Consider the following 27,811-nt stretch of genomic DNA (forward strand, 5'->3'; position numbering starts at 1 on the left):
GTTAATTATTATTATTATTATTATTATTATTATTATTATTATTATTTACAATTAATTATAGTCACTATATATATATATATATCAAGATATGTAATACATATCTTGATATGTACAAGATATATATATATACATATACATATACATATACATATACATATACATATACATATACATATACATATACATATATATATATACATATATATGTATAATATTTATATAAAAATGATTCGTCTAGAAAAAGACTTATAAATAGTTACTATATCTGGCAGCAATTATTTTGCTTAATGATAAGCGTACAATATATGATAATATTTACAATATTGTATATTATATACACTGACAGCTATAGATATATTTATATTCCTTTTTTATAATTATTAAAATTTCTACTTCTTCCAATGTATATTGTGTATATTTTGGTGCTTTAAAAGTTTTTAGATATTTGGACTTTAAAACTTTTAAAGCTCCTATTTAAATTTATTAAAAATATATTCTTTTTATATTTAATAAAGAATATTTATAATTCAGTTCACTTATAGAAAATATATATTATAAAATGATTCTCTTATACGTGTATGTTAGAATCTCTGTGAAGATTACCAAGTTGAGCTTCAAACAAAATATCACTTAATAACTTTTCAGCTATTATTCTTTGGTCTAAACGCATATTTCTAAGTTTTGCTGCTACATTTCGACCAATTGCATCAAATTCATCTTCCATAACAATTGAATTATTATGTGGTATTTTCAAAAAATCGTTAGATTCAGGTTCTTCTGATTTTCGTCTTCGAATAACCGGAGATTGATCAGTCCACTCTGGTGATTGTTCATATAATTCTTCATTACCAGGTTGACATTCCTCCTAAAAATACATAAATATTTGCAATATCAGTAATATAGATTAACTTTCCTTAATTCTAAAAATGCACATGACAAATTGCAAACATAGTAAAATTAATTTACTGGTTTATAGTATTTTCTGTATCTTCTTTTTGTTCTTATGATTTCTGCATATTTATCAGAGGATAAATCAATATATACCATTGCTGGTTTCCTTTGGTTAGATTTACATTTGATTTTTTCTATCATGAATGGATGGAGTCTCTAAACAAAAAAAAAAAAAAAAAAAAAAAAAAAAAAAACAGAAAAAACCAGATAGTTTATAAAGTTGTAGTAAATTATAAATATAAATATATATATATATATGTATAGTATATTGAAATATTATCGCTTACTTTTATATGACTTAAAAAGTTTCCAGTGGATTTCAAATTTCCATTAAGTAATTTTTGACACTGTAAACATCTAACTGTGACATTAGTATCTTCTACTCTAATCACTGTAAAGAATTCACCATCTAGAATAGCAGGTAAGCGAATTGGAGTAAGTGTCATGTTTTGCTGAATATTTGATTGAATTTGCGTGATTTGATTTTGATCCTGTTGCAATTGTTGTTGCTGCTGTTGTTGTTGTTGTTGTTGTTGTTGATGCAGTGTTGATGATTCATGATTATCTTGATTTTTTACTTGTACAGTTTGCATAGGAATTTGTGCACCAACTGATTGATTGATTTCTTGCTGATTTGTAGCTTCAATCATACACGTATCAAAAGTTTCTACTTTATTGACATATTTCTGCGGTGGGAAACTTTCCATGTTTTATATTTCTTTTTGTTTACAATAATGAATTATCAATTAAGTAATAGAAATATTATTTTATTAATTCACTGTAAATATATATATATATATATTAAAAATGTTTTAAGATAAATATTCAGATATTCCTGAATATATATATATATAAATTATTACTTACTGACAAAGATAATACAAAATAGTATTTATTATCTTGATTTCTTATTGAATTTTAAATAAGTTATTAGATAAGAACGTCGTACAGTAAAGATCTCAAGTAAGATAATAGATAAGAACGTGCACGATACAGTATATATAAGTATAAAACTGATATACCAACTTTGAAAATCAAAATTTAAACTTTATTTCAAATATTTTGTAACAATTTATTGTTATATAAAGTTATGGAATTTATTATTATAATAAGGAATAAAAAACACACGTAATACAATTTGCATTTGTTATCAAATTTTTAAAGCGAAGATAAAAGAATAAAATCAGCAAACGATAATTGTATAATTTCTAATTCGTAATTGAATAATAAATAATAATTTTCCATTAAACAGATAGATTTATGATGAATTTTGGACATAATTATAAAAGATAATGGTTACGGTTAGTTACAATAATAATGCATTAAAATTCCTAATGGCGCTGATAACGTCTCATCTCTATAAAACGAACTCGGACCTACACTATATTTTATATATACGTAGGAAAATAGTTGTATATATAGTACGAAACGATATATATACATATATGTGTGATCATCTAAACTTGGCATAGACCTAGCTAAAGTATAATTAATTGTTAAAAAATATTCTATTAATATTACATAAAATTTACAAAAAAGGTTTAATATAAAATATCTTGTGTTCATAATAAAATACTGTTAATTATTATAAACGATTAGTTTCTTTATTTTCACGAGATTTCGTGAAACAAATATTTTACTGAATGCATGAAAAAAAATATGTTCAAATTTTTATTATTGTAAATTTATGTGTCAACAAACATTTTCAATAAAATAATAATAAATCACTTTAATTAACTGAAATAATGGCAACATCTTTGTCAGGTAAAATGAAATTTTAATCTTATAAACTATTATAGGCATGTTATGTTAAAATTAATATGCGAAGTATTTTAACATATTTTAAATGATTTTATCCTTTTTAATGTTTTATAGCATATTGGGTAAAGTTTTTCAAAGGTGCTGGCTTTCCACAAGACGTTGCAACTAAACATGCAGTTGTATTTTCTAACAATCGTATTAAACCAGATATGTTGCCAGATTTGGATAAGCCTAGTCTTAAAGAAATGGGAATTACTTTAATGGGAGATATGATTGCTATCTTAAGATATGCTAAAAAAGTTGTAGAAGAAACTACATGTGAAAAATTTCTTGTAGACACTGAAGATCCTGATATTCCACCTAAACTTGTTAATAAACCAATAATTAAGAAAGCTATAACAAAAGTAACTGCTAAACCTCCTGCTATAATTAAAACAAAGCCTTCTACTGTAACTACTTCAAAAATAATAAAAAACACATCTACCGTGGTTCCAAAGATAATAACTGTGAAAAAATCAAATGTGGATTTACCTGAAAGTAAAAAGAATACAAGTTCTCTGAAAAGGACGCTAGAATCTGAGGAAGAATATGATGGTGGTCATGATGATGACTGGAAAATTGTTGCTAAAAAGAAACCGAAGCCACAAACTAACAATGAAGAAGATAATGAGAAAGTAGGATATACAGTAATATTACCAAAACGAACAACTTTAAGAACGCCATCAACTAAAAAAATAGTTAAAACAAAGCGAACAGTATTTGACAGATTAGGGGATAGTTCAGTAACTAGTACAACCAATTTGCCTGATACTTCTCCTACTTTTAATGTTACTGGATTGGGTAAAGATATATATAAAAGAACAATTAGTGTTTTCAATCGTCTTGGTGATAAAGATGCAAAAAAGAATGACACGCCACAATTAGGAATATTAAAGAATGGTACTACTAAGATGACCTCACAGGGTATCCTAAAAAATAGTAGTTCCAATATAGGAACATCTGGCATAGCTAAGAAGAAGATTCTTACTGCAGGTACAATGCGTGCTGATCAAGAAGTTAATATGAAAACAGCTTTAAATAGTGTTAAGCAATTAGTAGGTACAACTAAAAAAATTACTTTCAATGAAAATGCATCAAACATGATCAAAAAAAGAAATACTGAAGTTACATCTGGCAAATTAGGTATGATTATTATCTGAAAGAATAATATATAATTTATAATAGAAAGAATAATTTATAATTCATAAAATTTTATCTAATGTATTTGTTTTTACAGCTTCAGAACGACTCACCACAATACCAGCAAAAGCACGATTAGGTGTATTGAGATCAAGTAGCGCGAAACAGGTTACTTTCAATAGAGTTGCCACTGTCACACATGTTAAAAAAGCAGATGTTTTTAGTCGTCTTGGAATTTAAAAAAAAAATTAAGTTCATCATCGAAACATTGTTTCTAATTACATATACTTTGTACAAAGTGATATTACTTTTTGTTCTGTAAAGAGTATACTGTATACATATGTTTTCATATAAAAATCTATAAAACTTCTTAAAAACAAACTAGGTAATATTCTTCACAATTTGCATGAAAAAATTCTTTTAATAGTATAATATAGTGAAATGATAACTTAAAATCACGCAAATAAAATGAAATTTAAGTTAAATTAAAAATCGCATTGTAATATACATGTTAAAAAATGAGCAAAATTGATTCAAAAATATATATTTGTTTTTTTATCTATTTTTTTTTTTTTTTTTTTTTTTTTTAAATTATATAATCTGAAGTTTTATTGATTTAATAATGTAAGATTTTCATTTTTTGTGATATTATTTATTACATTATTTTTTGTGATATAATTATATTTTAGCTTTCTTTCACATTTATTTTACGATTTAATTAAACTTTGCATTATGTTATCAACAAATTAAAATTAATACAATTTTAATATATTCTTCTCTCTTAATATATAAATAAGCTTGCTTTTATTACTAGAATAAAAATTTCATGCAATAATATAAAATATAATTTGTTTTTGGATAACTAATATGTATTTATATTATATGATACAAAAATGACAAAAATTGTACACGAATATAACAAATCATATATTGTGTTGATACTTGTAATACATTTATATAATATTAAGATTTGATCATGTATATATTTTATCCCCTGAGACTTTATAGATTTTAGGAAATATCTTCTGAAAAACAATATATGTTATTACAACTTATATCTTCTTAATCCACGTGATATATAAACTTTTACATGATAAAATTTTATAATTTATCATTTTCAAATTCGTATAGTCGAGTAATATTAGAAAAACAGGTACAAGTATACATTCATTTTTGTATATTTTCTATAACAGCATATAATCTTTTACATGTTCGATTAGAAATTTTTTAATACAATAATACTAGTAGGCAGGTCTTTACTGCAGAATGCTTGCTATTAAAAAAATTAACAGTCATCATGATGCACGATGGAAAGTTTTGTTAACGACTAAAATATACTCTAAGAACATAACTGAAATTTAAAGTATTCTTTGATGAAACCTTGTAATTTGTAGTTTTTGTATTTTAATATTAAATTTTATAGAGTATGGCAGAATGATCTCCCAAATTTTGAAGATTATTTTACAGCGTGAACTTCCAATTTCATTTGATTTTATATTTACTCATATGATTTTATAATTATGTTATCTAAATTCATCCACGACACATTATTGTAGTCAATTTCGAAAGTTATACAATTATTCTTTATAAATTCTTTTAACAACAAATATACAGTGCAAATCTATTCAACTCATGATAGTACACAACAGTAAATCATATGTTATCATGGAAAAAAACTCTTATTATAATCTTCTAAACTCTATTAGAATTCGAATAATGCTGAATCAAAATCTGGGAGATTGTTCTGCCATACCTGTATATTACAAATGCATTAATTAAAAAAAATAATTATTTATTTTCTAATTGTTACAAAAAATGTTTTGTCACGTATAAAAACAAAAACACCATACTCAACCTTTTTAATACTTATTGAATCTGGAAAAGAAGGGGTGATCGTGGCTCCATGTCTACTCCAAATGTGTAATATAACTGTAATCATTTTATGATAATCAGTAATATTACCAAGAACGGAGCGTCGACTATATCAGATCTTAATTCAGTAGATTTTGGAAACAATAAAATTTCAAAGAATATTACATATAAGATAACAAAATCAAAAACAAAGTCTCAAAGATCTGACTTACAATTTTATTTTGACGCTCATCTTTTTCAAATCTCCCATAAATTACTTGAATGGGGCGGTGTTTTCCTGTAAAAATAAAATCTTACTACAGTCTCAGAGGGAAGCAATAATATAATTCTTATGACATATAATCTTTGATCTTAATATCTTGTGTCAATTTGGATATACACATTGATATTTAATGCTTAAAGTTCATATTTCTATTATATTACAAATTCATATTATACTTATTATTATTGAAATAAAAATAGAAATATATATATATATATTTATATATATATATGTATAGTCATAATTATAAAAAATAATAGTTATGAAATATAAAACGTATAATAAAGCCTGCCTTTTTAAGGAAGAAATATAGAGTAATATGTAAAAACAAGATGTACAAAAATAACATAACTTTTAGTTTATGGCAGAGTTGGATTTTCACAAGTTTGGTAATAAACAGCCTTTGATTTCCAATGATATCCCTGAAAACAATTATCATATACCATATTCCATAGTATTTAGTATATTGTCAATAAATATATTGATTTAATATAAATACATTGAGTTTAAAAATTTTCGTTCTTTCAAAAATCCTGTACAACTCTGCTGCTTTCTATCAAATTTCTAGAATAATTTTCATTGATAGTTCAAGACCCACGATCAGTTTCCCCTTCATTCTATATCACTATTTGTACTATTAATATGACATTTCGCACAATATTCTAAGGATATTTTATTAGAATTAACATGTAAACAGATTCCAGTATTGTTTAAATTTTGAAACAGGTCTTCTTCTGTACAAGAATTTGGTACTTCAAGATCAATCGAACTCATAATTTCATCATATTTTGGGATATCTTCAAATAAATTTACATTAAATGGCGTCAATTCATCAAAATCCATATCATCGATATTAGAATCTTTGGTTTCTTCTGAATTGCATATACTGTTTGTTGTTCCAGGAGTTATACTATCCGTTTCTTGCATGTATCTGCTATCTATACTGCTTGGTGTATTTATCATGAAATATGGTGTACTTAAAGGACTTATATCTATATTATTTTCTAAGTCCTTATCATCCACATCATGACTAACATCAACTTTTTTAGGAACAGTATAAGTATGATCAGTATTTGAAAGAATTAGAGGTAATGTATTTTTACTATTAATATTGTTTTCCATACTTTCATAACATTCAGTATTTTTCTCTTGTATAGCGTTAAGTTCCTGCTGCAAACTATTTTGTTCAATGTGATTATGTCTATTGATTATTGAATCAAAAATATTATAATTTAAAGAATCTGATACATTATTTTTAACATTCGGAAGACATGAACATTTTTGTTGTTTAGTTTCTGTATCCTGTATTTTCTGACTTTCTTGCATCTCATTATTAACGATAACAGATTTTTTGTTATAAGTATTTAACTTTTTCAAACCATCATTTATTGTTTTTAATAGAGCAGTAATAGCAGTATTATTATGCAGAACACTTTTCAAATATGCAATTTCACCTGTCAGACGTTTTATATCTTTTCCTTGTTTCTGTATTGTATAAACAAGTTTCTTATTCTCTTTTTCATAATACGATAATGTGTTTTCAATTTTTTCCAAATATGCTTTTTTGCGAAGTCTGTTTTCTCTAGCCATTAAAGCATTACGGTTAAGACAAGGTCTTTTGGAAGGCCCTCGACCACGTCGGTGTGTCTGTTCTACTGTATTATTCGAAAATATCATATTTTCTTCCCGATTACTTTGCAAATGTGTCTTACAGTTTCTTTTGAAATTGACATCACCCATTTCTTCTTCGTTGCTCGAACTTGCATATTTTTTCTTAAAATGCTTTGTGGTTGACATCGTTAATGATTTAAAGTAATCCAAATCTTGTACAATCACAAATTTACCAGATGTGGATCTTGCTTCGAAAATACTATATTATTATAATTTCTAAATAATTTAATAAATCTCCCGACGACGTGGCTTTAAAAAAGCGCAATAACTGGCACTGATTTACTGCAATTTATGAGAGAATCAATTGCTAAAAAATCCTCTCGCAGGAATGTCCAATATTAGAAGCGCCATCTTCAACGCCATTTTATAATACAGAAAATCATTATTATTAAAGATTTTATTAACTAATTTCTTTATTATTTTCTGAATAATATTTTAATTGAATTATTTTTTATTTATTACTTATCATATGACATTTATTTTCTAAATTTTATATTAGAGCACAAAACGAAAAAATTATAATAATATATTTACAATTCAACGAGCAATAATAAATAAAATTAAATAACAAATAAATCTTACGTATGATCAATTAAGTCGTTGAACATATTTAAAAATAAAAAAAGAAATAAAATGAAGCGAAATTGTTATTTAAATTTAAATATTTTACAATGAAAAAGTTTCCTCTCTAGATTTTACTGATTCGTGACAGTGTTGCGAAGCCGCGCGGTAATGGAGTTATCTTGGATGATCGCGAAATTTTGCGCGAATTGTCGTATTATTTCTGTAACGTACGAATGTATGAGGTGCAACATTCCAATTCTGTTTTTACTTTAAATATTATTGCAGTCCTAAAACTTATCAATTATAGTTTGAGTGGAAAAGGAGAGCTGAAATAAGTTTCAGTCAATGAGCCTAGGTACGTACTTAAAATGGTGTACATACGTATATATATATGTACATAGATACATATCGTATGATCGAAAAACATAATAAATTTAAATATAATCTTAATAAATAATAAAATCTAATAATAAAATTTGATATTATTACAAGGAATATTCTCGAAGTTATAACACGAAAGATAATAAAGTGACATGAGAACTGAGCTCGATTGATCTTATAAAGTATCATACAATATGAACATTTTTATTTTAAATGTTTCTTTAATTTCCATTCAATTTCATAACGGAGTATTATTATCAAGCTTTCATGTACATCATATAGTAAGAGTTATTTTACGTGTCATCATTTTTGATGAAATTAAATAGAAAAATGTTACGTATTACCGGCTAATACGTTCCTAACCTATTAATCTTGAAGCTTCGTAGAATCATTCAGAATAATAAGCAATCTATAGATAGTTCGAATTCACTTCAAATCCATATCACAAGATTCTCTTCGCATTTTATTTAATCGCATGAAGCCGAAAGTAAAAGAAAGTATGAGATAATTTGATTTTAAAATAATCTTAAAAGAGAATATAATTAAAAGTAAATAGTATCGCAAGACAAACACTTCGATGGTTGTAACGTGACGATAGTAAATATACATATTAATTGATTCTCTCGTCGAAACATATTTATTTCTTGTGAGAATAAGCGAGAAGGAAGAGTTCGATTTTTTCTATTTGTTGTTTGTATATATTCCCCACTCCACTATGCTAGGAAGGAACATCAATCGCGCATACATTTTCGTAACGTGAAATGAAACCGCGCGAGCGTGGTGGGGGTAATAGCAAGCGAACAGTCTGGGTTCGGGTGATTCCGTTGGTAATGGAGGGAGGGCGGCGAACGGCGGCGAAGGGGGCTCGTGCGCCGGCAAGCAAATCGTGTGTCAGACTCGTGGCAGAGGGGTCAGCGCGAGGGAAAGACACGAATCGAACATTTTCTGGGCTTAGCGGGTACGTTACCACGTTTTTCGGCCATTCCTCTCTCTCTCTCTCTCTTTCTCTCTTTCTCTCTCCCTTTTTCTCTCTCTCTTTCTCTCTATCGTTCGCTCGCTCGTTGGTTATTTTTCTTTTTTCCTTCTTTTTTCTCGGTTCTCGTATCATCTTCCTTTCTTCCTTGAAACCGTCGCGTGCCTGTTCTCTTCCTTTTCGACGCGCCTCTCTACTTTACAAACACACGCTTGGTGTCTTTCTTGTACTATTGCCCTTTCTCTTTCTTTTCTCTCTCTATCTCTTTCTCTCTCTCTCTTTTTCTCTTTCTCTTTCTTTTTTCTCCCGATATCTCGGTCAGTTTCCGTTATTGTCGCGAAGAGCGTTATATGAGTATACAACCTGAGAGAGACAAGTAAAAAAAACTCCTACGTTCAAAAAGGTGGATAATTTCGGATGTATTCTAGTTATTTAATTATTTCTCCTACGTACGGATAAATATCGGGTGACACGTTTGGGATTTGCGTTAAAGGAACGTGAGATATATACGGAAGAAGGATGAACGACATGGAGGCCTACGGGGACGGATACATGGAGCCCGAGGAGGAGTGGGAGAGAGAAGGTCTCTTGGACCCAGCCTGGGAGAAACAACAGAAAAAGGTGAGATATATATATATATATATATGTATACATATCTGTTTATTTCTATTTAAAAGTCCCTTTCTCTCTGTATTAATCGTATTGATAGAGTTCGATATGTACGATTTCAAAGGATGGTAAATGAACGACAGGATTAGTCGCGAATTCGATTTAAATTTGAAATGAATAAGATGCGATTTCTTCGACGAGTTAATTAAAATATTGAATCAAAGAAAAAAAAAGAAATATATATATATATATATATTTTTTTTTTATTGGAGAATTTATAAAACTGCGAGGTCTATTGAAAATAATTTTTGCACGTGGTTACTAAGCATTGTTTATCTCTTGTCCATTGTACGAGCGTATATATCATATATCATACGAAATATATTATATAATGTTTAAATTTTCCCGCGTAAAAGATCTCTTTTTTAGTAACTCTCATTTTACTTTTAATTTAATTTAATTTAATTTAATTTAATTTAATTTTATTTTATTTTATTATACTTTTTTTTTTCTTTTTTTTATATAGCAACGCTTATTCGTCAAAGTACTAATGTCAACTCTAATATTAGAATTAGGGGACACGTAGCTATATTATGTGTCGTGTAGTTATGTACATTCGGTTAAGTCAAGAGGAGAATTTGCTCTTGGTATTTTGTATTCGCAAAAGATATTGGACGGACGCGGGTCTTTAATTGATGAAGTAGAACATCCTCGAGTACTCGTTGGAAACGTTTTCTTCATTTTTGGCAAGAGCTCAAGGCTCCCAGGCTTGTCTCCTTGCGTATATCGGCCAGAGCCCTTCGGATTGTATTTTCAGACTTTATGACGAAAATAATCAAGCAATGAGTCAGTCAAATTCGTATCTATATGTTCGATCATTTTTTTCTTCCTTTTTTTTCTTTCTCTCTCTTTTTTTTTATTTTTTTTTTTTAAATTTTTACAAGTTGACGTTACTTTGAAAATTGGCGGCTTCATGAAACAAAAAGAGTCGATGAGTATCTTTCGATACATCGATCGATACGATCGATTACGTACGATGGATGCTTCGATTGTATGAGACAATGTCTGTAATACATTAAAAGCACCAATTATTATCATACTATACTGCAATCCTAACGGTATGTCATGATGAAAATAAGAGATTTTCAATTAACGTAGATAAATGTATAAGTTGACGTCTTGACCGACTCACCGCGCATTTAATGGCGACATTGGATATCAGATAAGAGACAGAGATATATCTATTGGCTTCTATCCGATTACCAAGAAATTCCTTCTGTCTCCTCGTGAAATAGTCTCTTGACGCCGTTAAGGTGTCGGATATATTTTTCGCAACGGCTCTAATTTTAGAGATTCACATGTCTTCTTCCGGAGGCTCACAATAACCTTCTCTATCTATTTATCTATCTATCTATCTATCTATCTATCTATCTACCTACCTCTCGATTTCGGTTCCAGGCCATTACGTCAATCGAAATAAAAATTTCTTTTGATTTCCGACGATCAAAAAAAGATTTTGTTTCTCTCCCTTTCTCTCTCTTTCTCTTTTTTTTTCTTCTTTTTTTTTTCTCTTGTTTCCTTTTTTTTTTCATTCGTCATAGATGACAAATATTATTATTAATAATTCTCTTAGGACATTATTAGGAATATGATTATATACAATAGTTGAATTGAGAGAAAAATTGCAGTGCAAGCGTCGTACAATAGCCGAACACGTGCAGTCTCATCGAATTTCGAGTTGCACAGCGTTGTGACGGAAAGGTCACCGTGTTTTCTCGGCGACACTCGCGCGAATATTTTGATCACAATCACAGTGATCCAAGATACTTTGAGTTTTAAGATCAATTATATACCGTATGAAAACAATCGAATTAACGGTATTCGTTGACAAATATTTGCCTTTCGTTAATTTTTAAGTTGACGATTTCGAGTATTCAATAATTATAGTTATTAATTTTCTCGTTAAATAATAATTCATCAACAATTTTATTTAACCGCTTTATTCACTTTCAATTCATACACATACACATTATCTTTCTTTCTACCTCTCTTTCTCTCTCTCATACATACATGGACACACACAGACGCACAAACAAATATATACATATATATATTTTGTCTTTTATTCAATCAACGTGACATTGTTCGATGTCGTGTTTATTAAGATCTTTATAAATATGTGTATATACGTATATGCGTGTTTATGTGTGCGAGAGCGATAGCGTAAATGGCAAACGAAACTAGGGACTAGTTCGTCGTCGTGTCGGCCGGTTAACTGTACAGAATTTCTTGTAAAACCTCATCGTTGCGCTGACTTTCGAAGCTGCGCATGAAACATTCCAGGGAACGGTGATAGGAATTTTTTCCTTGGTTTCCCTCCCCCGTCCACCTCTTCCTTCCCTCTCTCCTCTTCCCGTAGTACTAAATGGGTCATATTTCTTCTTGACCATTTGCGAAAATTATTGTCGATAATCTCTCACGTATCTTCGTAATTATCATTTATAGAATCTCATATTGCCTGTGGAAGAATTCGAAGAATTTTATAGAGTTGGAGAAATCGTTCGAGATAGTAAGAGAGGAATCAGTTTTTCTTGGCTCAAACACTCGGCGTGTCATAGTGTGCATATGTGACATAACACACATAGAAAAATAATCTCTTTACGAATCGCACGATCCGAACGTGATCACTAGTTTGAAAACTTTTTCCTTCTTTTTCCTTTTTTATTTTTTCTTTTTTTTTCTTTTATTTTTTTACTTTGGTATGATATAATTAATGGAAGGATTGAGGAACGTATTTACTTTTATTATTATTATTATTATTATTATTATTATTATTATTATTATTATTATTATTATTATTACTATTACTATTATTATTATTATTATTATTATTATTATTATTATTATTATTATTATTATTATTATTATTATTATTATTATTATTATTATTATTATTATTATTATTATTATTATTATTATTATTATTATTATTATTATTATTATTATTATTATTATTATTATTATTATTATTATTATTATTATTATTATTATTATTATTAAATATAGAAACGATAGGTCATTTTTTTTTTATTTTAGCGAGCATCGTATTAAACATTTTTTTCTTTTTCTTTCTTCCTTTCCTTTTTTTTTTTTTCTTTTCCAATGGTAGTATCGAGCATATCCTCTACGACCTTCTAATTTTCATCGTAGACTTCCGTCTCTTACTCGTATACCACGAACACCGCTTGTATACATCTTCTCTTGCCTCTTGTATTTTATTGCCAGTTCCAAAGGCCATCCGATGTATTTTCAGCGAAATAGGTCGCACTTTTGAGAACATAAATCTCAGATAGAACGACGGGGTTTAAGTAAGAAGAAGACGACTGACAGGAGAGATCTCCTTCTCGATATCCTTTTCGATCGAACATCTTTGAGATTTATCGATTTTAAATCGATTCTATTATATACATGGATATGTTTTTATTATAAGTTAGCTTTTCGAATATGCATATACGTTTATTATTATTCGATAATAATTCTTACAAGCAACGTGAACGTTTTCGTTATCGCAACAATTATGGTGCTTACGTTCCTAGAAAAAAAAGAAAAGAAAAAAAATAAAAAAAATAAAAAAAAATAAAATAAAATAAAGAAAGCAAAGAAACAAAATAAAATGGCTGAAGCGTTATCGTATAATGTTGTCGATAACATTGTGCACATATGTACTGTACACTTGTCACTGTTGATAGCCGATAGTCCGATCCTGTTTTTCTATTTGTCTCTTCAGTATATTCTCTAATTATATCGATTATATATATATATATATTCTATTTTTGTTATCTTATAAAATATTTATATTAGACCGTTATGTTTCGACGTTTGTAAACAATAATTTATTTACGTGCTTATATCATAATTATATAATAAATAATTGTGAAATAGTTTTATACTGACAAAAGTCAGAATTACACTTATATATGCTATACAATAAATCGCTTTTCCTCTTCCCTTTCTATCTGTGACGTCTCTGATGTTCACCGTATAAATAGATCGTATAAATAGATAAGACACGCGGCAGAGTAAGACGTCGATCATAGAAAGTCTCGGGGTCCCAAGCATCGACCCGATCCCCCAACGCCGGCGCCTTAAAATTTTCGATATTTAACAGCGAACGTTCGTTCGTTCTCCTGGTTCGTTCACCGTATATTTAACGTTCACTCTTCTATATCATAACTTCCTATTAGGTGGTACTAGTACATACACAGTGGAAATATAGAGTAAATATTTTACGGGAGTAATAATGGACTGTTCTTTAAAAATATGGACTGTTCTTTAAAAATTTCCGAACGAAAGACTCGTGATATTTTTGAAAATTATTCGAACAGGTGATTTCGTTTCTTATCTAATAAAATGTTAGTGATACACCGAGAGTTATTAATCGTTCGATCGATTACGATCCGTGTCGAGAGATACGAGAAGATCATTAACCTTTGGAAAGTTTAGGACTCGGGCCAAATCTCAGTTTGGAATCGGGTGACCCACACATGTTGTGTGTTATACACCTTGACTAAGACGATTGTTATGCAGTGATAACTATTCGTATAACCCCCCCCCCCTCTCTCTGTCTCTCTCTCTCTCTCTCTCTCTCTCTCTCTCTTTTTCTCTTTTTGTCTATCTCTTTCATTCTCATTTTGTATGTACCTTCTTCGGTCACGTCATTCGTAAGATCATTGCAAGAAAATTTTATTTTCGCCCACGATTAAACTATTTTCGAATGGTCCTAGCTACTCTAAAGGTTGAAATTACGTACGGCATTTCCGATGCCGACGCATAACGCCTCGAGATATTTCTGAATGAATGTCTGTTATAACTCGCGTCGTAACGATATATACTTTCTGTTCGCACTCAAAATAGGACAGTGACCGTGATGAATCACATTAAAAGTGAGATTTTCTTTCTTTCTTTCTTTCTTTTTCTTTATCTCTGTCTCTTTCTCTGTGTTATCTGATTTTATAGTTAATCGACCGATCTAAATAGATCATTAATCGTGGTAACAAAGTTCGATGATCTAGACTTAAGTTTCATTTTTATTTAAAAAGATCGAACTGAAATTCTTACTATTTCTTCTCTATTATTTTTTATTTTTTATTTATTTATTTTTTTTTTCTTGTCTTTTTGTTCTATTTATATTAGAAAATATTTCATTTGGTAATAGATATGCTTTTCTTTTTTCACCGTTTAATTGGCTTATATATACGTATGTATTTCTTCGATATAGTTTCATGTTTTAACTGCCAGTATCACCTGCCTTGCTAAGAACATCTGTCGTCGTCTGATGAATAGAGCTCGGTTAACTCGAACCAAGAATAAGAGAAAGTTTTAATTTTGTTTAATAGTTCTTTCTTCTTTTATATATATATATATATATATATATATATATATATATATATATATATTATTAGAAATAATAATATATAGTGTATGCACTTCAGATTTAGTGTATGTATCTTTACATTGTATCTATTCGAGTTAGAAAAAAAAAATCCGTCCGTGGTTAAAAAATATTCGTAGAGAAAATAATATTGTAAATAAATGAGAGTACATTTCTTCTGACATAAATTATCGTCTGTTCTTTCGTCTATCTTCTTAGTTGACCTTGTGTTGCGTCGTATATTACGGTGAAAATTATAACTTCGTTTATAAATCGTATCACGCGATAAGAACAATTAAACGTCGAGGAAAATGAGACGTATTGCCAGAATTTAATAATAGAAATGAATTAGAGTACGTGCACCCACGTACACTAGAGATTTAGGATTTAGGTTATGTGAATTATTATGCGAATACCACTGGTTACGTTTTGCATTTTTAACAACCTATATTTATTTAACCTGTCCTCTATTACTATTATCTTTTTACTCGGACTTATTTATAATAATATTTGCGTGCAATCTTTATTTATGCAAATATTTAACTTTAGTTTGACTTTTACTTCGTGAATTTGAAATAAGTTTTACGACGACTACAATGGCATGAAATATCGCACGATGATAAGGACGAAAAGAATGTCCGTATTAATAGCGTCTTCATATACTTACTGCGTGTTGCAATTACTTCGTTTCACTAGTGATTCATCCTATCGACTGCTAATTCGGTCATATAAACAAAACCTTGTGTATAGAAACATAATCTTTCTTTTTCTTTAGCTTTCTTTAGTTTTAACATGTGGATACATATGTATTTCGTTCTTACGTAAAGTTTGTTATGAGAGATTTTGTTGAAATATATATATATATATATATCTATATAATATATTTATTTATTTACATACACAAATTTAGATCGTTGTCATTTTTATTGCAAATATTTTATATTAAAATTCTATATCTGTTTCTTAAGGTAAATAATTTGCCATTTTATTTTTTGTAAAAAGAAATGATATAATCTCGAAATTCAAGTATCATTTATGTCAATCTTATAATCTTCTAGGAGTTTAAATCGTTACTTATTTCGTGTTGGCACAATCATTGAAAATCTGATCTTTCAACAGAGCGAAGAAACTGAGTAGTCGTTCGAATGTTTTCGAAACTGCGTCTACCGTTCAGCGCGGGAGGAGTCGATGTTTTACAAATAGATCTTAGGCTCTGTGTAGAGGTTAGGGTGGCTCATGTCCAATTTTGGCTCGTCGTGCTTCACGCTACCCGTATTAAGTTTCACGCAATATTTTTCCCTTCCAAAAAATCTTTTCGCAGCTATGTCTTTTTTTTTTATTATTATTATTGATATTGTTAGATTATCATGGTCGTTATGGCGGCCATTTATATAGGAATTAAATTTTTAAATCTTTGCTTATTATATCTGTATATAATTAATGTTTGTAATGTATTTCTGTAATGTATCTCTTAGAAAAATAAATATATTTATATGAAAAAATAATCAAACATTTGTATGCGTAAATACATATTTTGTTTATGCTTTATATTGAGTACTTTATAGTGGGCTATAGGTTTCTCGTTTTATCTGTATATAAAAGATACCACTACTAAAGATGTACTATATACAATCCAACATTTCCTGAATCTTTTTCAGTACATTCTTTTTATACAATTTAAGAGCAAAATAAAAGCTTATTTAATCCTTCGTAATATTAATCATTAAATAATATTAATTTTATATGCCTTTTGTATTATGATTATAAAAATATAATATATGAATTAAAGAGCAAAAAGATTGAAATGAAAAAAATGTATGCGTGTTATTTGGAATTGATTTTATTTGTAAGAAAAATATTTCGTATAATATTTGTTAAGATAAAATATTATTTATACAAATTTGCAGTTTTTTTTTTATGCATAAGATAAATGTTTCTTGCTTTTTTTTTTATTACAGATATAAATTAAAATAAATAGTTTTTAAAAATAATTGTTAAAAGTAATAGGAAGCACATTTTAAGAACCAGGACAGAAGATATATATAGCTGGAGAGATCGGGGTCGTTACTAAAATATATCTGATGTAATATAGTTGCCATTTCTTCATTTTAAATTCTATACATCTTGCTTATTTTTGATTACAGTTCTGAGAAAAAATTTGATTGATCCTATATGTTTCTAGCATTTCAATTTTTGTTCTTATTTATTAATAATACCTGTACTATTTTAATTGTCAATAAATTAAACATTTAAATATATTGTGAGATAATAAAAAACTTTATATAATAGAAAGCTATACAAAAACTACAACATATAAATTTATATATATATATATATATTTTTTTTCTTTTTCTAATTTCAGACATTCACAGCATGGTGTAATTCACATCTTCGTAAAGCAGGCACTGCCATCGAATCGATCGAAGACGACTTTCGAAATGGGTTAAAACTGATGTTGCTGTTAGAAGTTATTTCAGGAGAAACCCTTCCACGACCTGATAGAGGCAAAATGAGATTTCATAAGATTGCTAATGTGAATAAAGCCCTTGACTATATTGCAAGTAAAGGGGTAAAATTAGTCTCTATTGGAGCAGAAGGTCAGTTGTTCTATTAATTTCCACTTTCTTCTTAATGAAAATTGAGAAATTTATATGTTAATTGTTTACAGAGATTGTTGATGGTAATTTAAAAATGACATTGGGTATGATATGGACTATAATTCTGAGATTTGCTATCCAAGATATTTCCGTTGAGGAAATGACAGCAAAAGAGGGGCTGCTGCTTTGGTGTCAACGTAAAACTGCACCATACAAGAATGTTAATGTTCAAAATTTCCACTTATCCTTCAAAGATGGTCTTGCATTCTGTGCTCTCATCCATCGTCATCGTCCTGATCTGATCGATTACAATAAACTTAGCAAGGACAATCCTTTGGAAAACTTAAATACTGCCTTTGATGTTGCTGAGAAATATTTGGACATTCCTCGCATGTTAGATCCTGATGGTATGTATTGCTATGTCTATATTTAAAATAAATCTGTACATTATTTTGTACTTTTAACATGAAAGAAAGCTTAAATATATTAAGTTTTTTTTTTTTTTTATATACAAAATTCTACCAGATTAGGTACAATTTAGGAATGCAGGAAGGCGCTAAAAATGGATAAAAGTCTCTTTTTGAACATTAAATTGTATTATATCAACTCTTAATATTATGTTCCCTTAATATCATATAGATTTGATCAACACTCCCAAGCCTGATGAGCGAGCAATCATGACGTACGTCTCCTGCTACTACCATGCCTTCCAAGGTGCTCAGCAGGTCAGCGCAAAGAAATGCGTGTTCTTTATCCTGTTACAAAGTGACCTGTGCAATTTTTCACTAATACAATTAGATTGTGTGCTTATTTTTAACAGAATTTAATCATGCTAATCGATGAATAACATGAACCTTTTTATTCTAAATATACTACCATCAAAACATGAGAGTCTGGCAATACATCATACATTGCAATGGACATTTTTTGAACCAGCAGTGATTTCTCTATTATTTTATTCTTATATTATATTTGCTATATTCACTTTTTTAAATGTAAGGTAAAGCTAAACTAAATGAAAGCATATATATATATATATATATATATATATATATATATATATATATATATATGTATGTATGTATATCTAAATACTTCTTACAACTGTTGAGATACATGTATGAATCTTTACTTGGGTATTTAAGTTAACAATGCATGGTTTGAGATTCTTTGACTGTGTTTTTCTAGATATGCGAAATACAGCAATGCCTGATGAGAGGGCTGTGATGACCTACGTTTCTTCTTATTACCACTGTTTTAGCGGTGCTCAAAAGGTGTGTTTTAAGAATTTCACATTAATTTATAACAGTTATGATCTAATATGCATGTATGTAATAACATTTACTAAATTAATGTTGACGAACGAACTCGATAAAAAATCTAATTGTCTTTACTTTTGCATTTGCATGTAAAATCCTCCATTTAACAAACATTTTTAATCGATACAATAATTTTTCTTGTGTTTTATGAAACAAATGATAAAGTTTATGTTATAGGCTGAAACAGCAGCTAATAGGATTTGTAAGGTTTTGAAAGTAAATCAAGAAAATGAAAGACTGATGGAAGAATATGAGCGTTTGGCATCCGATTTATTGGAATGGATTCGTCGCACAATGCCGTGGCTTGCTAGTCGTCAAACAGACAATTCTCTCGCTGGTTGTCAAAAGAAATTAGAAGAATATAGAACATATCGTCGTAAGCACAAACCTCCGCGTGTTGAGCAAAAAGCTAAACTTGAAACCAACTTTAATACTCTGCAAACTAAGCTGAGACTGAGTAATCGTCCTGCATATATGCCCACCGAAGGAAAAATGGTATCAGATATTAATAAAGCCTGGAAAGGTACAATTACTTGCAATGTCTTTTTATATTTTTGATATTTGTAATTCATAAAACTAAGATATTATCAATAATTATAGGCCTAGAATTAGCAGAGAAATCCTTTGAAGAATGGTTACTGTCTGAAATGATGCGTCTAGAAAGATTGGAGCACTTAGCTCAAAAGTTCAAGCACAAAGCCGATGCACATGAAGATTGGACAGCAGGTAAAGAAGAAATGCTTACTTCACAGCATTTCCGACAATGCAAGTTAAACGAGTTGAAGGCTTTAAAAAAGAAGCATGAGGCCTTTGAATCGGATCTTGCGGCACATCAAGATCGTGTAGAACAAATTGCTGCAATTGCTCAAGAATTGAAGTAATAATCTATATATACTATATCTCTTTCTCTCTATTTCTCTCTCTCTCTACAATTTATATTAAATTCACAAGTTATTCTTATATTTATATTATGAATATTTTCACAGTACATTGGAATATCATGATAGTGCATCTGTAAATGCTAGATGTCAACGAATTTGTGATCAGTGGGATCGTTTGGGTACACTTACTCAACGTAGACGTCAAGCACTTGATGAAGCAGAACGTATATTAGAGAAAATTGATGTGTTGCATCTGGAATTCGCAAAACGAGCTGCAGTAAATAAATTTTATATTTAATTATCAGATTAAATTTATGATTTTATATCTAATCTAATTTGTATGCTATATAGCCGTTCAACAATTGGTTGGATGGAACTAGAGAAGATCTTGTGGACATGTTTATTGTACATACAATGGAAGAAATTCAAGGTTTGATGGATGCACATGCTGCATTTAAAGCAACTCTAGGTGAAGCTGATAAGGAATACAATGCAATTGTGGGATTAGTACGTGAAGTTGAATCAATAGTTAAGCAGTTCCAGATTCCAGGTGGTCTTGAAAATCCGTATACAACTCTTACCGCTTTGGTAAGCAATTATAATCGTAGACGCTGAATGTATGATACTTAACATACTAATCGGCATTTTAATTATGACAGGATCTAACTAAAAAATGGAGTGATGTCAGGCAACTGGTACCACAACGTGATGGTACATTACAAGCTGAACTTCGCAAGCAGCAAAGTATCCTTATATCTTTAAGTCTTATTTTTTCCTCATGTTTTTTTTCTTCTTTCTTTTTTTTTTTTCATGTCGAATATTTAAATATCATTATATTAATGTTAATGCGATAAATACATACAAAACTATCTATGCGAGTACTTAACAAATTTAAAAAGATAATGAATTACTTCGACGACAATTCGCTGAAAAAGCAAATGCCGTTGGACCATGGATAGAACGACAATTGGATGCTGTTACTGCTATTGGCTTGGGACTTCAAGTAAATATTTTTAATATTAAAATATCTTGGAATTATAGGAATATTATATCAAAAATAATAATATTTACAGGGTACGCTAGAAGATCAATTGCATCGTTTGAAAGAGTACGAACAAGCTGTTTATCAATATAAGGCACATCTTGAGGAATTAGAGAAAATTCATCAAGCGGTCCAAGAAGGCATGATCTTTGAAAATCGTTACACACAATATACGATGGAAACATTAAGAGTTGGTTGGGAACAACTTCTAACATCTATTAATCGTAATATTAATGAAGTTGAGAATCAGATTCTTACAAGAGACTCCAAGGTAATAAATTTAAATTACAAAAATGAACTATAATAAGAATAGTGCATAATATTAAATCGTATGGTGTATATATATATATATTTAATTTCTTTTATACAGGGCATTACTCAAGAACAACTTAATGAATTCCGTAGCAGTTTCAATCACTTTGACAAAAATAGAACAGGTAGATTGGCTCCAGATGAATTCAAATCGTGCCTCGTTTCTTTGGGCTATTCTATTGGAAAAGATAGGCAGGGTGATATTGACTTCCAACGAATATTGGCGATCGTTGATCCTAATAATTCAGGTTACGTGCACTTTGATGCATTCTTAGACTTTATGACGCGTGAATCTACAGACACTGATACTGCTGAACAAGTGATCGATAGTTTCCGCATTCTTGCCGGTGACAAGGTAAAATAATAGATAAGATAAGATAAATGATAATTGTTTATAAAAATTTAAGCTTTAAACAATCTGTATTATTAATTTTCTTTACAGCCATATATTCTACCTGATGAATTGAGGAGAGAATTACCTCCCGATCAAGCTGAATATTGCATTCAACGAATGCCACCATACAAAGGTCCGAATGCAATTCCTGGAGCTTTAGATTACCGCTCATTTTCTACTGCATTGTACGGTGAATCAGATCTCTAATTTAATATTACGATGTATCGAACAAATTACAAATTGTTCCCATCTTGAAAGGCAAAAATTAAGTGAAATCAAAAAATATTAATTTTACCTTTTTGCTATTTTGGTGTGTACATTCATAATTTATTAAAAATTATGGAATCACCCAATTTTCAAAAAGGACAATAAAGGACAAGGATTGTTAGTTAGTATGGGAATGCTATTAATAACATGTACGTGTAAAAAAAAGGGCAATCTTTTATCAACTTGGTGTTCTGAAATAATCGGGAATAGACCAATAAGTTCTACACGTCATGAGTATTAGCATTAAAAGATTGGTGATATCTTTTTAATGTAAAGGATTAAAAAACAAAAAAAAAGAAAAAGAAAAAAATAATTCAAATACAGATGAAAATATTTATTTATTCCATATTCTCGGGCTAATTACCCTTGTTATCTTTTATGAATTATACATATCCGTTGATTGTTAAGAACGGCTTGTACTTAAATAAGACTATACTGAAGGGACAATAATACTTATTTCTCTGATATCTTTACATTAAAAAGATAACACGTTAAAAAAAAAAAGCATCAATATAACGACTCTTCTAGAACACTTGTCAAGCGCCTATCCTGCATCATTTTAGGTATACAATTTTCCTTATGCCCGCAAACATGAATGATCATAAACGATATTTTCTTGCAAGCGTTCTAGAGGGAGAAAATAAACGAAGCTGTGCTTGAAAACGACTATTAATATAAAAAAAAAAAAAAAAAAGAAAAACGAATTTTATATTACGAATAATTCATATCTCTTATTGCGAGAGCATATACACACACACACACACATATATATATATATATATATATATATATATATATATATATATATATATATATATGGCTAATATTACTCCAACTATTTAAGAAATAGTAATGTTTACACATTTATATCATTATGAAGATCAGATTCACAATGAATAAAATAAAAATTCAAATCATATGGTGTATTTAAATCCTGTTAATTTAGTGGATGTTTATATATACATAATATTATATTGTATTAAATTGCATGATATAATTTGTTTTTTTTTTTTATCGAAACATCTAGTATTATTATATAGTTGGAGTAATTTCCTATCCTTCCTAAAGCTTTGAGTCAATGCTCTCGCGATGGGTCAAATTCATCTAACGCTAAGATTATAAACGATATAACGAATTTTACGAACTTTAAAGGTGAATGAATCGACTTTCTTACTAAGGATCCAAAAAACTCGCTCGAAATCGAATAATGTTCATATTTTTTTATAAAAAGCGATACACAACGAACTATTAGCGAAAACGCCACATTATAATACTTTATAAATCGTATATAAACAAAAAAAGGAAAAAAAAAAAAAGAAAAAAAAAGAAGTACGCGAAACAATGTTAAACAAATGCAAATTATTTATTTATTTGATTTAATTATTTATTATTGTTCTCCGATTAATTAATTACGCTAGCAAATGTGAGAAACACTCTCTTTTTTTTTTTTTTTTGTCAAAGTATTTATTTTTATAAATATCTGTGAAGCGATGAGGCCACTGTGTATAATATATAGGATCTATTATCTAAAATCTTTTCTCTCCAAACAGCAGCTGCCATTTCTCGTGTCATGTTTTTAAACCACATTTTACACACGCTCGCAGCGTTATCCATTATTATAGTCAAAGTCACCGTCGTTCAAATCATCCTATGTACAAGCTCATGTGTGAAATGCATTAATACTTACCGAGAGACGTATACTGTAAGTTTTTTTTTTCTGCTTGAGATTTAATGCTTTTCAATATTTGTCTTAATGTGTTTTGAGAGTTTCAATATATGATTTCTTATTTCTCAAAGAAAGTTTCTCCAAAATCTTGGATTTATCGAGTGACGAATGTTAAAAAAACGAAAAACAAAAAACAAAATATTTCAGAAAACAGAGACCACACTTCTATATAGTATATATACAAACACAATACGCATATTTACATAAACACGTACACTCGAATATACGTAATACCAAAAAAAAAAAAAAAAAAAAAAAAAAAAAAAAAAAAAAAAAAAAAAAAAAAAAAAAAAAAAAATTAAAAAAAAATTAAAAACAAAAAAAAACAAAAGAAATGTTATTTCGGCGTATATATATATATATAAATGGAAATATATAATATATAATATATATATATATACATACAATATTTGTATATGCAAACTTTTATTGCATTACGTGCATTGAGTGTACATATTCTGAATAAAAAGGAATTTTTTTTTTTTTTTTTTTTTTTTTTTTTAAGATTACATATAGTGTCATACTACACACATGTACACAATTTTTATTTAAACTTCGTATATATATATATGTATATATATATATATACATCTATAATTAATAATATCTCCTAATAATTTTATTGTATTTAAAATATTATTTTAATTTATATAATTTAAATGAATCCGTCAAAGAATCATCTCGTGTCGTATTATACATTTACTCTATTTTTTGTTTTGCCGATTTCATCCTTTTAAATTGATTTAATAACGAGTCATAAGAAAGAAAAAAAAATAAATAAATAACAATTATATCGGGGGTAAGAAAATAAAGAAAATCTTGGAAAAAAAATCGAGATCTATGCGTTTTGTTGTGTATGTATATTTTGTAATTTTAACTTTGCATAATTTATATTATGCGACGAACAATACGTGATATATAATATATATATATTTTTTCTTTTTTTTTATTACGATTATAATACACATCTAATACACATAAGTATTCACGGACGCAATTAACCTGACTGTCTGCTTCGAGTATTACGAAGTCCCATGCATATTTAAAAATTATTATTATTATTATTATTATTGTGTTTCTTCTTTTTTTTTTTTTTTTTTTTTTTTATACAGAAATAGAAGACTTACTTGGCTAACAGCTGCACAATGCTACATACACATATAAGTTATTTCATCGTTACACACGACGTCATACTAAAATCTTTTATATCCCACGCTATTTACACTAAAATATTATAATATTTACAAAAGAGCGAGAGATTCTATAACTGTAATATCACCATTCTTCGTCGTCACTTATGTAACTATGGCTACGTAGGATAACGCACGATATATCTATTATAAAAATGATTCGTTCCGTATGTGTGTGTATGTGTGTGTGTATGTGTATGTTGTGTGTGTATGCGTGTATTGTGTGTGATAGACGATTTTGAGACGAAAAAAAAAAAAAAAAGAAAACATCGTTTTACAATTTGAAAATTGCCGTGCGCTCTCTCGAGATAACGGCTCTGACGTATAGACGGAAAAGATTCCGTTTATTGTTAGTCCCGCGAGTACGGTCGTTTGAAATATTATCGCTCTTTTATTCTTTACAACCGAGTCCGGCGGACCAATTACAAATACCACCGACCGGATCGAAGGATAATTTGTCAGGACACGTGTATTCCGCTCCGATTATCAAACCATTCACCATTTTTGCGCAGGTAATGAATTTCTTGCAAGAAGAAGGATGCGGAAAGTTGCCTTGATCGAGACATCGTATGGTACCATTACTCGTCAGAAATAGTTTCCCATTGTACATTGCTTTTTCAACGATCGGTGTATCCTCGTCCTCGTAGTAATCATAATCTATTATAGGTGGCCTCCTTGGCCTACTCGTTGAATTTCGTGATGTTCCATCCTTCCTTGTCCTTGTCGTCGTCCTTGACGTTGTCGTCTTCGTCGTCACTTTTTGTCGTGTCTTCGGGATTGTGCTGAATCTCAAGGACGTCGGACTAGTTCTCGGCGAATCTGTTCGCGGCGCTACCGTCGTGCTTATCCTGCGTCTTAAGGTATCCTTTAACGGCAGTCGACCTGATCGTGTAATCTGATTAATTAGTACTAATTGTTCGGAATAAAGGCAAAGGAAGAAGCGTTTGTCCGATGATGATGATGATATCCCATGAGACTAAATTTATGTGGAAGAGCGGAGAAGATAAATTCATTTTGATGCGTTCTAAGTAGATTAGTGCGCATTAAATACTCCATGTAACAAAGTATAAAGATATAAAAAGTAAACTGCACAAAGTAATGTGACTATGTCGTTAAAATGATAGTTAAGATGCGGTTTAAAAGATGAATTAACTTTTTTGTGTTACCAATTTTTTTGGTGTAAAGCGAAACACATTGGCGATTGGATATCTTCAATTAGTTTTGTAAGATATCGTAAAGAGAAGAGACCATTCTATGGACCAATAAAGAATATAATGCTAGAGAGACAAAGATGATATTAATTAAAGAAAGAAAGAAAAAAAAAAGGATATGTTGTAACACCGTGATAGTTTAGATATTAGACACACATTACGGAAAGAATCACATTTAAGTCTCATCATCGAAAAAGAAGAAGAAGAAAAAGAAGAAGAAGGTGATGCAACGTTGGATTTGCAATGTTCGATCCTTAAATTCGAGCAAATAAAATAATTTTATCTTCGATGAAGATAATAAAATCCTTCTGAAGTAATTTCGAAGGATTCTAAATCTTAGCATGTTGTTAAAATACATAAATCGTTGCGGTGAGACGATAAGAAATTACTGAGGAAGAAAATAAAAGCGAATGTGAATCACGTATAACATAAAGAGATATCGTATGCCATTAGAAAGGAGGAATAATAGCGTTATCCCAGATGATCCTTTGAGATAAAATTAAAAAAAAAAAAAAAAAAAAAAAAAAGAAAAAAGGAAAAGAAAAAAAGAAAAGTAAAAGAGAACAAAAAAGAAACAGATAAAGCTCGAATGCCTCCTCGTCCCTCTTATATTAAATAAATTAAAAATTCAGGACGTGAACTGTCCGATAAGTGTAGAGTACCGGTGCTGGATGAAGACTGTGACGTAGGCGGTTCTGCCAGAGTGACGGCGAGCTCTTGAGCTCTGCCATTTTGATCGCTTATCTCTGCCCTTTCATCTTCGTCCTTAATGGACAACAGTTCCGGCTTCACGGTTGGATCATCGAACGCGTCTGAAACAATTATCTTGCGTCCTTACGTTGAAATTTGTCTATTTGCCGATCGAAGTTCCAATCATGAAATTTCGATCGAATCTTATTGTTAGGCATATGCCATGAAATCTAATCATCACTATTATTGATTTTTTTCTTGTTTGTTTGTTTGTTTGTTTATTTGTTTGCTTTTTCTTTCTAACGCACCGACTATCGTTGTCGTCGGTGACAAGGTGGTCTCATCACTAGGTCGACTCTTTCGATTGTCCCCTAGTAGTACCGTGCCCGGATGTTTGCTCGTTGATAAGAAACTTGACTGCGAGGACGTGTTTGGTTTTCTTATTCTGTTTGCCAGAATAGTTCCTGGCGTCCGGCTAGAAGATGATCCCGTGCTCTTCGAAATAGTTCCCTGTTCAACGGGCAATTT

The 27,811-nt window shown here is 29.4% G+C and overlaps 5 protein-coding genes across 11 annotated transcripts; 2 read left to right on the top strand and 3 right to left on the bottom strand.

The window, feature by feature from the left end:
* Positions 1 to 226: 226 nt before the first annotated feature.
* Positions 227 to 1,967, bottom strand: LOC124426600 (probable basic-leucine zipper transcription factor R). 3 transcript variants are annotated; one of them, XM_046968463.1, is made up of 4 exons: positions 1,819 to 1,966; positions 1,239 to 1,729; positions 1,045 to 1,107; positions 227 to 865 (listed from the first exon to the last, which is right to left on the bottom strand). In XM_046968463.1, exons 2-4 carry the CDS (start codon positions 1,656 to 1,658, stop codon positions 569 to 571), a joined length of 780 nt encoding a protein of 259 aa, XP_046824419.1. In that variant the 5' UTR covers positions 1,659 to 1,729; positions 1,819 to 1,966; the 3' UTR covers positions 227 to 568. The 3 variants fall into 3 exon arrangements, with proteins under 3 accessions (XP_046824419.1, XP_046824418.1, XP_046824420.1); XM_046968462.1 differs by having other exon boundaries at positions 967 to 1,107; XM_046968464.1 differs by lacking the exon at positions 1,045 to 1,107 and having other exon boundaries at positions 1,819 to 1,967.
* A 586-nt stretch (positions 1,968 to 2,553) lies between these two features.
* On the top strand, positions 2,554 to 4,405 carry LOC124426599 (uncharacterized protein C19orf47 homolog). The gene is made up of 3 exons (XM_046968461.1): positions 2,554 to 2,715; positions 2,827 to 3,894; positions 3,989 to 4,405. Exons 1-3 carry the CDS (start codon positions 2,697 to 2,699, stop codon positions 4,129 to 4,131), a joined length of 1,230 nt encoding a protein of 409 aa, XP_046824417.1. The 5' UTR covers positions 2,554 to 2,696; the 3' UTR covers positions 4,132 to 4,405.
* A 646-nt stretch (positions 4,406 to 5,051) lies between these two features.
* Positions 5,052 to 8,033, bottom strand: LOC124426996. Its single transcript, XM_046969383.1, has 3 exons — positions 6,525 to 8,033; positions 5,976 to 6,447; positions 5,052 to 5,820 (listed from the first exon to the last, which is right to left on the bottom strand). Exon 1 carries the CDS (start codon positions 7,820 to 7,822, stop codon positions 6,638 to 6,640), a length of 1,185 nt encoding a protein of 394 aa, XP_046825339.1. The 5' UTR covers positions 7,823 to 8,033; the 3' UTR covers positions 5,052 to 5,820; positions 5,976 to 6,447; positions 6,525 to 6,637.
* Positions 8,034 to 8,417: 384 nt separating this feature from the next.
* On the top strand, positions 8,418 to 24,164 carry LOC124426995 (alpha-actinin, sarcomeric). Of its 5 annotated transcripts, XM_046969382.1 has the most exons (15): positions 9,448 to 9,599; positions 10,108 to 10,235; positions 18,017 to 18,251; positions 18,323 to 18,658; positions 18,891 to 18,980; positions 19,440 to 19,525; positions 19,748 to 20,093; positions 20,171 to 20,447; positions 20,557 to 20,728; positions 20,803 to 21,039; positions 21,111 to 21,195; positions 21,351 to 21,454; positions 21,525 to 21,764; positions 21,864 to 22,160; positions 22,248 to 24,164. In XM_046969382.1, exons 2-15 carry the CDS (start codon positions 10,134 to 10,136, stop codon positions 22,404 to 22,406), a joined length of 2,766 nt encoding a protein of 921 aa, XP_046825338.1. In that variant the 5' UTR covers positions 9,448 to 9,599; positions 10,108 to 10,133; the 3' UTR covers positions 22,407 to 24,164. The 5 variants fall into 5 exon arrangements, with proteins under 5 accessions (XP_046825336.1, XP_046825338.1, XP_046825333.1 ...); XM_046969380.1 differs by lacking the exons at positions 9,448 to 9,599; positions 19,440 to 19,525 and adding an exon at positions 8,418 to 8,615 and having other exon boundaries at positions 18,891 to 18,976; XM_046969377.1 differs by lacking the exon at positions 19,440 to 19,525 and having other exon boundaries at positions 18,891 to 18,976.
* A 1,464-nt stretch (positions 24,165 to 25,628) lies between these two features.
* Positions 25,629 to 27,811, bottom strand: LOC124426755 (the record flags this gene model as incomplete). Its single annotated transcript, XM_046968831.1, has 3 exons — positions 25,629 to 26,264; positions 27,256 to 27,405; positions 27,592 to 27,811. Coding segments are annotated over 3 exons (861 nt in total), but the record flags the coding sequence as incomplete, so codon positions are not given.

Source organism: Vespa crabro, chromosome 9 (assembly GCF_910589235.1).
Source record: "Vespa crabro chromosome 9, iyVesCrab1.2, whole genome shotgun sequence".
Taxonomy (NCBI): domain Eukaryota; kingdom Metazoa; phylum Arthropoda; class Insecta; order Hymenoptera; family Vespidae; genus Vespa; species Vespa crabro.

Coding starts and splice junctions, on each gene's coding strand:
- LOC124426599 (XM_046968461.1), top strand. Junction 3,895..3,988: donor AGTTACATCTGGCAAATTAG/GTATGATTATTA, acceptor TTGTTTTTACAG/CTTCAGAACGACTCACCACA.
- LOC124426996 (XM_046969383.1), bottom strand. CDS start 7,822: ATGTCAACCACAAAGCATTTTAAGAAAAAATATGCAAGTTCGAGCAAC.
- LOC124426600 (XM_046968462.1), bottom strand. CDS start 1,658: ATGGAAAGTTTCCCACCGCAGAAATATGTCAATAAAGTAGAAACTTTT. Junction 1,108..1,238: donor ACTTTTTAAGTCATATAAAA/GTAAGCGATAAT, acceptor TTTTTTGTTTAG/AGACTCCATCCATTCATGAT. Junction 866..966: donor ACAGAAAATACTATAAACCA/GTAAATTAATTT, acceptor ATGTATTTTTAG/GAGGAATGTCAACCTGGTAA.
- LOC124426995 (XM_046969382.1), top strand. CDS start 10,134: ATGAACGACATGGAGGCCTACGGGGACGGATACATGGAGCCCGAGGAG. Junction 20,448..20,556: donor GCAATTGCTCAAGAATTGAA/GTAATAATCTAT, acceptor ATATTTTCACAG/TACATTGGAATATCATGATA. Junction 22,161..22,247: donor GCATTCTTGCCGGTGACAAG/GTAAAATAATAG, acceptor TTTTCTTTACAG/CCATATATTCTACCTGATGA.